The sequence below is a fragment of the Aulostomus chinensis genome, chromosome 5 (assembly GCF_037954235.1).
Source record: "Aulostomus chinensis isolate RoL2024-O1b breed Wild chromosome 5, RoL_Achi_v1.0, whole genome shotgun sequence".
Classification (NCBI taxonomy): Eukaryota; Metazoa; Chordata; class Actinopteri; order Syngnathiformes; family Aulostomidae; genus Aulostomus; species Aulostomus chinensis.
Genome location: NC_141324.1, coordinates 1,253,593 through 1,264,456, shown reverse-complemented (window position 1 = coordinate 1,264,456; position 10,864 = coordinate 1,253,593). Strand labels below are relative to the sequence as shown.

Sequence of the window (10,864 nt, the reverse complement as noted above, 5' to 3'; positions counted from 1 at the left end):
CCAGATGGAACACCTTCACCAACCCAGACCTTGCCTTTGCTGTATTCCACGGTCATGACCCGATGCCAGAAAGAAGGGTCATCAACAGGTTCCCATGATCACACCACCGACCGTCCGTCATCAGAATGCCATCACTGGTGCAGCCGGTCACGGGGAAGCCTGTCAAAAGAATGAACTTCCGGAAGGCCAATTGGCTTGCATTTTCTGTCGAGACAGAGAGAAGATCCGCCACCCTCCCGGACCCAGACACTCGTGATGTAGATGCCGCATATGCAGCCTACTGAGAAGTGCTGACAGGAGCAGCGAAGAAAACCATACCACGAGGTTACAATGCAAACTACATCTCAGGTTGGAATGAGGAGTGTAACCACCTCCTGCGAGCCCACCAGCAGGCTAGCTCAAGAGCTGAAGTGGATGCGACAGCAAAGGCACTGCTTGAGAAGTTGGACGCCACCCGTAGGGCTAGATGGACAGAGGCCGTTGAGTCGATTGACTTTACCCATTCCAGCCGTGAAGCGTGGCAGACCATAAACCAACTCTCAGGAAGAAGTACACTGGCTCCCAAATGCCCTGTGACAGCAAATGCCATCGCAGCCCAACTCCTGAAAAATGGTCGTTTCCCAGACGCAGACAAAGAATTTGCCCACTCAACGTCATGCGAGGTATCCAGTCTCTCAAGGGCAGCCAGTGTCAACACCAACCTATCAGGAGATTTCACACCAGTTGAGCTCAGGGACACCATGGCCAAACTTAAACAAGGCAAGGCACCAGGCCCCGACAACATTCACCCAGAGTTTGTGATCCACCAGAGCGAAATAACATCTGCCTGGCTGTGTGCATTCTTCTCTGCATGCCTCCGGTGGTTCAAGCTCCCAAGGACATGGCGACGGGCCGCTGTCATAGCTCTCCCGAAACCCAACAAACCAGCAGATGACCCTAAGTCCTACCGACCAATCTCGCTGTTGTGTGTCCCTTTTAAAATCCTGGAGAGGATGATACACAGCCGAATTGAGCCAGTAGTCGACTCCCAGTTACCAAGGAAACAGGCTGGATTCCGCCGAAGCAGGTCTACAGCGGATCAGGTAACCCTACCCACACAAGATCTCGAGGACGGCTTCCAGGCCAAAGCCAAAGCTGGGGTGGTACTCCTGGTTCTACTTGGCTAAGTGGTACTTCATGGCAATGAGGCTCCCCAGGTTCAAGTGCTGTTATCCATGTTTTTAGAGACTTTTTGAAAGTTGCATTCCTCACTTCCCAGGGGAAGACACACTGCCAAACTCAGGGACATGGGAGCCAGAGGGGTCTTGCTCTTTAACCTCGTGTTCACAGTTACACACTGACAGATGCTGACAATTTGGTACACAATTGCCACCGAAGATTCATGATTGCCAGAGGGCAGGATCTGATGAGACAAAAAGTCGATCAGGAGGACAGACAACAGTGTCGTCTCTAAATGAATTGTGTCACTCCGCTTGATAAGAACTACATTCCCTAAACCTGAGACAATGTACCATACAATTGCTCCACATTGGCTCACTTCCTCCATGAACTGGCAGTCTGGTGTCAATCTTATCCTGCCTGATTCACAAGAAATCCACTTTGTGAGCCACTGCTGGCAAGGGAGTGGAATTCGGCCAATAGCCGTCATAAATCTCACTGAATAATGCAAACGTTTATTTTTTACCATGTTGGAGGATCCAGCTGTTTACCAGCTGACACTGTTCAGTCAGTGGAAAGACACGACATTGCAAACAGACAACTTGTCCAATGAATTAATTAGAAACGCGTTAGAAAGTGAGGAGTATAATAACGGCTCGTGACCTCACAAACATTTTTGAGGGAGACTGAACGAATTTCATATTCAAGTAACTAAATCTTGGCTCCCACTCAACTTCAATGTGTATGACAACATCTCCATGCACCCTTGAGCAAGTCTCTTCTCCTGCCACTAAGTGAATTTTACTTGGGATGGAGCGCCTGCAAAAAAAAAAAGCTTGTACAAGTCTCTATGACAGCAGTTGGCGTTGGACATGTTGAAATTCTTGACGGTCCAAGCCATGAACGCAGGGCAGCATCAGAGGATGTTGACATGGACCATAAATCTCACCATTTTAATTTAGCCTGTCAGGCTTCAGCACGATTGCCGATGAAAACGGACGTCTACCGATGTGTTAGAGTCAAAAGTGCAAGTGGAGGCATAATGGTGAGGTGGGCAAGTCCACCTCTTCCAGAGAAGCCTGTCAGTACTGTTCTTCAGAAGAACGGAAAAGAGCTGCTGCAGGTGACAGACCATACAACTCGGGATTCTGGAGTGGACGCTCAGTCTAATGGATAACAACAGATATTACCTACTTTATATATGATTTTTTTTTTTTTCATCCCCTCAAAGTCTACTCACAAGGAGACCGTCCAGACTGGCAGGTCCAGAGGCGTAGCTGTCAGCGCCAGACCACTGCAGTCCACTGAATCCCCGTAGCAGGTGCAGTTCTGGGCACACGGGACGTCTGAGCTCAACCCAGAACTGATAAACAGTCCGAGTGACAAAATCAAATAAAAAACCCTTGGAGAAACGTATCCAAATCGCCCCGGGGACGCCGCCATTTTGTATCCAGTTCGAATTGCGCAGCGGCGCCGTTGAGCTCCTCCGACCTACAGGTAAACAATGAGATATAACTTTAGCACGAGGCAGCGTGTATTGAAGTCTCATCGGCACTCAGAAAAATACCTAGTTAACATTTGACGTTCTGCAGGTGCATCTTTACTCAGTGAGAACATGTCCAACTTCTTCTGCACTGCTAGCAAGTTAGCTGCTAGTTGCGTGTATGAGGCATGTAGCTCCTCACAGTGTCACCCAACAGAGACAGAAATGTTGACAACATGTCCTCAGTCCTCATCCATGAAACTATAAAACCGTGTTTACTTGAAAAACAATTATCAAACGATGTTACGGACACAGGAATGTTAACGTTACTTACCGACTGTGGCGCCACTCCAGGCATCCCCACCGCACGCGCCTGCGCAGCATTCAACACCTCGAGCGGACTGGCGCGTGACCGTCGCTCTGCACAGTTGGATTTGTCACTGCATTTCTGCAGGACTTGGACACTGACTTTTACCGGAGGGTTCGGGTTCGGGTTAGGGCCATTCAGAACCAAACTAAGGTAGTAAGACTACGAGTTTGAGTTCTACAGTTACGAGAAAAAAGTCGGAATTTTATAAACTCGTAAAATTAGGAGATTAAACTCATAAATTTCTGAGAAAAGTCATAAATTCATGAGAAAAAAGAAATTTTATAAACTCGTAAAATTAGGAGATTTAATTTGTATATTTATGAGAAAAAAGTCATAAATTATAAACTCGTAAATTTATGAGAAAAAAAGTCTTAAACTTGCGAGAAAAAGTAATTTATAAACTTGTAAAATTAGGAGATTAAACTCGTACATTTATGAGAAAAAAGTCATAAAATATAAACTCATAAATTTATGAGATTAAACTCGTAAATTTATGAGAATAAAGTCATAAAATATAAACTCATAAATTTATGAGATTAAACTCGTAAATTTATGAGAATAAAGTCATAAAATATAAACTCATAAATTTATGAGATTAAACTCGTAAATTTATGAGAAAAAGTCATAAATTTACGAAAATTAAAGTCATATTTTTACGAGAACAGAATTCACATTGTTGTTTCAGAGGAGGAGACGGTAGAGGACAGTTAAAATGAGGGACGTGGAGCATTTCGTGAAGTTGCACTTCAGATTAGGTTTCTCAAACAAAGAGACACTGAATCTTTTGGCACATCAGCGTCACAGAGTCATGAGTATCAGGACTTTAAAGAGGAGATGCAAGAGATTGCATCTTTTCCAGAGAAAAAACCAGACGCTCTTGGATGAAGTAGTTGAGTTTGTGGAGGGAGAACTGGCTGGACCCGGTCGCCGGCAGGGTTACTGCTGGATGCATCAGCGAGCCATTCTGAGAGGTTTCGTGGTTTCCCAAGAAACTCTGCGGGTGATTATGAAGATTTTAGATCCAGAGGGAGTCGAGCTCCGGCGAGCATGGAGTCTCCGACGCCACCAGTAGACGTGCAGAGGTCCCAATGCCTTATGGCATATGGATTCATTTGATAAACTAAAGCCCTACGGCATAGCTATTAACCATATACAACCAACAGCAACCCAAGGTAATCGCCCATTACTTCATAAATACTGTGAAGCGCATTGGGGGCTGTCCGCAGCGGCTGAGAGCCGACCCAGGTACAGAAAACAGACATGTCAGGGACATGCAGATGTTCCTGCGGAGAAATCACACGGACCATCATGGGGGAGATGGGAGCTTAATTTAGGCAAGGCAGTTTTCTTTGTGGCCTGTTTTCACCACCAGTTTGTCTCCAGGCTTCATGGCATCATAGCAACATCCTCTGCCCTCAGAGCCTCACATCGACTGAGGAGAAACTCCATAGAAAACCTTGAACAGGGAAAAATGGGAGAAACCTCAGGGTGAGGAGGGGAGGAGGATCCCTCACCAGGAGGGACAGACGTGCAGGAGATGTTGGTACAGACAAGACAACAGTTTATTACACAGAATGGAGGAAACATGGAAATGTTAATAACAGCTGAAGAAGGAAGCTTCTGGAAGGGGAGGCAGGGAGAGCAAGCCAGCTTGATGGGGGACTGGATGGTAGACTGGTTCATGGGAGGGGAGGCAGGGAGAGCGAGCCAGCTTGATGGGGGACTGGATGGTAGACTGGTTCATGGAAGGGGAGGCAGGGAGAGCGAGCCAGCTTGATGGGGGACTGGATGGTGGACTGGTTCATGGAAGGGGAGGCAGGGAGAGCGAGCCAGCTTGATGGGGGACTGGATGGTGGACTGGTTCATGGAAGGGGAGGCAGGGAGAGCAGGCCAGCTTGATGGGGGACTGGATGGTAGACTGGTTCATGGAAGGGTAGGCAGGGAGAGCAAGCCAGCTTGATGGGGGACTGGATGGTAGACTGGTTCATGGACGGGGAGGCAGGGAGAGCAGGCCAGCTTGATGGGGGACTGGATGGTAGACTGGTTCATGGGAGGGGAGGCAGGGAGAGCAAGCCAGCTTGATGGGGGACTGGATGGTAGACTGGTTCATGGAAGGGGAGGCAGGGAGAGCAGGCCAGCTTGATGGGGGACTGGATGGTAGACTGGTTCATGGGAGGGGAGGCAGGGAGAGCAAGCCAGCTTGATGGGGGACTGGATGGTAGACTGGTTCATGGGAGGGGAGGCAGGCCAGTGTAACAGTAGGGAATAAAAGGGGGGGGGGGCGATGCAGGCGGCGGTTGGAGGAGAGAGATGGAGCTCTGGTGGATCAGTGGAAACACAGAGAGACTGAGAGACACCAAGGAGGAGAGGAGAGGAGAGGAGAGGAGAGGAGAGGAGGGGAGGAGGAGAGGAGGGGAGTGGAGAGGAGAGGGGAGGAGAAGAGAGGAGAGGAGGGGAGGAGGAGGGGAGAGGAGAGGAGAGGAGAGGAGAGAGGGGAGAGGAGAGAGAAGGGGAGGAGGGGAGAGGAGAGGAGAGGAGAGAGGGGAGAGGAGAGGAGAGGAGAGGAGAGGAGAGGAGAGGAGGGGAGAGGAGAGGAGAGGAGAGGAGAGGAGAGGAGAGGAGAGGGGAGGAGAGGAGAGGGGAGGGGAGGAGAGGAGGGAAGGGCTCCATGTAACCTGATGTGTCCCCCAGCAGTCTAAGCCTGTAGCAGCATAGCTATCAATGGTTCAGAGCTACCTGAACCAGTCCTAACTGAAGGCTCTGTCATAGAGGAAAGTCTTAAGCCTGGACTTAAACGTAGTTAAAGTGTCTGCCTCTCTGACCCATGGAGAGAGCTGGTTCCACAGTAAAGGAACCGGTAACTAAAGGCTCTACCTCCCAGTCTGTTTTTATTGATCCTGGGAATCACTAAAAGACCTGCATTCTGGGAGCGGAGTGCTCTGGTCGGACAGTAGGGACTAATGAGCTCTTTCAAATAGGATGGAGCTTTATCATTGAGAGCCTTATAAGTTAGCAGAAGGACTTTGAAGTCGATTCTAGATCCTACAGGAAGGAGAGAAGCTAAAGTGGGAGAGATGTGTTCTCTCTTCTGTTCTCTCCTTTAGGGATGCAGCACTGCTGATCAACGGACAGAATCGTAGTGGGGGGTCCTGCGTAGGAAGAGTGTCCAGTCTTGGATGGATGTGTTCCAGACACTCAAAGATGATGGGCTCTTCTCAGGGGACTTTCTGCACAAATCCCTGGTTCAGTTCCACTTCCTCAACCTCATCCAGGTAGACAAAGTTTTTAGATGATTGTAAAAGTGTTGCCATCATGCAGTGTCATGTTGAAATGTTATATATATCATATCATATCACATATCATATATTTGCTTCAACTGCTGTTAAATTTCTTCATATATTTGCTTCAACTGCTGTTAAATTTATTCATATATTTGCTTAAACTGCTGTTAAATTTATTCATATATTTGCTTCAACTGCAGTTAAATTTATTCATATATTTGCTTCAACTGTAGTTAAATTTATTCATATATTTGCTTCAACTGCTGTTAAATTTATTCATATATTTGCTTCAACTGCTGTTAAATTTCTTCATATATTTGCTTAAACTGCTGTTAAATTTATTCATATATTTGCTTCAACTGCAGTTAAATTTCTTCATATATTTGCTTCAACTGCAGTTAAATTTCTTCATATATTTGCTTCAACTGCAGTTAAATTTATTGATATATTTGCTTCAACTGCAGTTAAATTTCTTCATATATTTGCTTCAACTGCAGTTAAATTTCTTCATATATTTGCTTCAACTGCTGTTAAATTTATTCATATATTTGCTTCAACTGCTGTTAAATTTATTCATATATTTGCTTAAACTGCAGTTAAATTTATTCATATATTTGCTTCAACTGCAGTTAAATTTATTCATATATTTGCTTCAACTGCTGTTAAATTTCTTCATATATTTGCTTCAACTGTAGTTAAATTTCTTCATATATTTGCTTCAACTGCAGTTAAATTTATTCATATATTTGCTTCAACTGCAGTTAAATTTATTCATATATTTGCTTCAACTGCAGTTAAATTTATTCATATATTTGCTTCAACTGCAGTTAAATTTCTTCATATATTTGCTTCAACTGCTGTTAAATTTCTTCATATATTTGCTTCAACTGCAGTTAAATTTCTTCATATATTTGCTTCAACTGCAGTTAAATTTCTTCATATATTTGCTTCAACTGCTGTTACATTTATTCATATATTTGCTTCAACTGCAGTTAAATTTATACATATATTTGCTTCAACTGCTGTTAAATTTCTTCATATATTTGCTTCAACTGCTGTTAAATTTATTCATATATTTGCTTCAACTGCAGTTAAATTTATTCATATATTTGCTTCAACTGCAGTTAAATTTCTTCATATATTTGCTTCAACTGCAGTTAAATTTATTCATATATTTGCTTCAACTGCAGTTAAATTTATTCATATATTTGCTTCAACTGCTGTTAAATTTATTCATATATTTGCTTCAACTGCTGTTAAATTTCTTCATATATTTGCTTCAACTGCAGTTAAATTTATTCATATATTTGCTTCAACTGCAGTTAAATTTCTTCATATATTTGCTTCAACTGCAGTTCAATTTCTTCATATATTTGCTTCAACTGCTGTTAAATTTATTCATATATTTGCTTCAACTGCAGTTAAATTTCTTCATATATTTGCTTCAACTGCAGTTAAATTTCTTCATATATTTGCTTCAACTGCTGTTAAATTTATTCATATATTTGCTTCAACTGCAGTTAAATTTTTTCATATATTTGCTTCAACTGCTGTTAAATTTCTTCATATATTTGCTTCAACTGCAGTTAAATTTATTCATATATTTGCTTCAACTGCAGTTAAATTTATTCATATATTTGCTTCAACTGCAGTTAAATTTATTCATATATTTGCTTCAACTGTAGTTAAATTTATTCATATATTTGCTTCAACTGCAGTTAAATTTATTCATATATTTGCTTCAACTGCAGTTAAATTTCTTCATATATTTGCTTCAACTGCAGTTAAATTTCTTCATATATTTGCTTCAACTGTAGTTAAATTTATTCATATATTTGCTTCAACTGCAGTTAAATTTATTCATATATTTGCTTCAACTGCAGTTAAATTTATTCATATATTTGCTTCAACTGTAGTTAAATTTATTCATATATTTGCTTCAACTGCTGTTAAATTTATTCATATATTTGCTTCAACTGCTGTTAAATTTATTCATATATTTGCTTAAACTGCAGTTAAATTTATTCATATATTTGCTTCAACTGCAGTTAAATTTCTTCATATATTTGCTTCAACTGCTGTTAAATTTCTTCATATATTTGCTTCAACTGCAGTTAAATTTATTCATATATTTGCTTCAACTGCAGTTAAATTTATTCATATATTTGCTTCAACTGTAGTTAAATTTATTCATATATTTGCTTCAACTGTAGTTAAATTTATTCACATATTTGCTTCAACTGCTGTTAAATTTATTCATATATTTGCTTCAACTGCTGTTAAATTTATTCATATATTTGCTTCAACTGCTGTTAAATTTATTCATATATTTGCTTCAACTGCTGTTAAATTTATTCATATATTTGCTTCAACTGCAGTTAAATTTCTTCTTATATTTGCTTCAACTGCAGTTAAATTTATTCATATATTTGCTTCAACTGTAGTTAAATTTATTCATATATTTGCTTCAACTGCTGTTAAATTTATTCATATATTTGCTTCAACTGCTGTTAAATTTATTCATATATTTGCTTAAACTGCAGTTAAATTTATTCATATATTTGCTTCAACTGCTGTTAAATTTATTCATATATTTGCTTCAACTGCAGTTAAATTTCTTCATATATTTGCTTCAACTGCAGTTAAATTTATTCATATATTTGCTTCAACTGTAGTTAAATTTATTCATATATTTGCTTCAACTGCTGTTAAATTTATTCATATATTTGCTTCAACTGCAGTTAAATTTATTCATATATTTGCTTCGACTGCAGTTAAATTTATTCATATATTTGCTTCAACTGCAGTTAAATTTATTCATATATTTGCTTCAACTGCAGTTAAATTTCTTCATATATTTGCTTCAACTGCAGTTAAATTTCTTCATATATTTGCTTCAACTGCAGTTAAATTTCTTCATATATTTGCTTCAACTGCAGTTAAATTTCTTCATATATTTGCTTAAACTGCTGTTAAATTTATTCATATATTTGCTTCAACTGCAGTTAAATTTATTCATATATTTGCTTCAACTGCAGTTAAATTTCTTCATATATTTGCTTCAACTGCAGTTAAATTTCTTCATATATTTGCTTCAACTGCAGTTAAATTTATTCATATATTTGCTTCAACTGCTGTTAAATTTCTTCATATATTTGCTTCAACTGCAGTTAAATTTATTCATATATTTGCTTCAACTGCTGTTAAATTTATACATATATTTGCTTCAACTGCAGTTAAATTTCTTCATATATTTGCTTCAACTGCTGTTAAATTTATTCATATATTTGCTTCAACTGCAGTTAAATTTCTTCATATATTTGCTTCAACTGCAGTTAAATTTCTTCATATATTTGCTTCAACTGCAGTTAAATTTCTTCATATATTTGCTTCAACTGCTGTTAAATTTATTCATATATTTGCTTCAACTGCAGTTAAATTTTTTCATATATTTGCTTCAACTGCTGTTAAATTTCTTCATATATTTGCTTCAACTGCAGTTAAATTTCTTCATATATTTGCTTCAACTGCTGTTAAATTTATTCATATATTTGCTTCAACTGCAGTTAAATTTCTTCATATATTTGCTTCAACTGCAGTTAAATTTCTTCATATATTTGCTTCAACTGCAGTTAAATTTCTTCATATATTTGCTTCAACTGCTGTTAAATTTATACATATATTTGCTTCAACTGCAGTTAAATTTCTTCATATATTTGCTTCAACTGCAGTTAAATTTCTTCATATATTTGCTTCAACTGCTGTTAAATTTATACATATATTTGCTTCAACTGCAGTTAAATTTCTTCATATATTTGCTTCAACTGCTGTTAAATTTATTCATATATTTGCTTCAACTGCTGTTAAATTTATACATGTATTTGCTTCAACTAGAGTGCAGGAAACACAAGGCAGTGAAGCACAGTCCAGACTGTATCAGAGTGGACAGGTGAAAGGTCACAACAGCTCATGCTAGCGTCACTCCCTCAAGCTAATCAGGTCAGAACAGAGTCCACAGAATTGCGACAGTAGCAGGAAGTGGTGGGAGTCAGAAGTAGACAAGAGCAAGGTGGTGGATCAGGAGAAGAGAGGGTTTGATCTCCACAGCTGCAACAAGAAGTCTACGATGGGAACAGATGGTGCTGGCACGCCGTCAGACAGTAGAACCTGCAAAATAACACAAGATCAAAAATACACACTTGAAGCAGAAGCGATCACATCAGCACCTCCTTGTATCACATGAACCTGGAGAGAGAGTGAGGTCGTTGGACTTCCTGCCCCAACGCCAGGGACGACGCGTCTGCGTGTGCTGACTCCAGGATAGGGAGACGATCTCCAGAACTCTGGACTCTTTCCTGTTGGTCTGAATAAATTCTACTGAACCAACTAGAAGGAGTCCTCCCAAGATTTAGAACAGGGCAGTGGAGACTCTGGGGTCCTTCTGACTGATTCATGATGACCTGTTGAAAAGTTCCGACAACGCTTTGAACCTCAACTACCCCAGTGGACTGAAGGGTACTTTTGAAGTGTTTCAGAAAGTTGGGATGGAGCTTGACAGCGACACTGTCCAAG

The 10,864-nt window shown here is 40.4% G+C and overlaps 1 protein-coding gene across 3 annotated transcripts in view; it reads right to left on the bottom strand.

Moving 5' to 3' along the window:
• The window catches only part of LOC147260835 (leucine-rich repeats and immunoglobulin-like domains protein 1), a 39,549-nt gene extending 36,429 nt beyond the window's left edge, over nucleotides 1-3,120 (bottom strand). For 2 of the 3 annotated variants that reach the window (XM_086205103.1, XM_086205104.1), the window contains exons 1-2: nucleotides 2,976-3,120; nucleotides 2,399-2,649 (exon numbers count right to left, since the gene is read on the bottom strand). In XM_086205103.1, coding sequence (XP_086061229.1) covers nucleotides 2,399-2,649; nucleotides 2,976-2,999 — 275 coding nt within the window. In that variant the 5' untranslated portion in view covers nucleotides 3,000-3,120. Of the gene's footprint in view, nucleotides 1-2,398; nucleotides 2,650-2,725; nucleotides 2,855-2,975 lie in introns of those variants that run through there. The other variant, XM_086205105.1, reaches the window with a different exon arrangement.
• Between the last annotated feature and the right edge of the window lie 7,744 nt (nucleotides 3,121-10,864).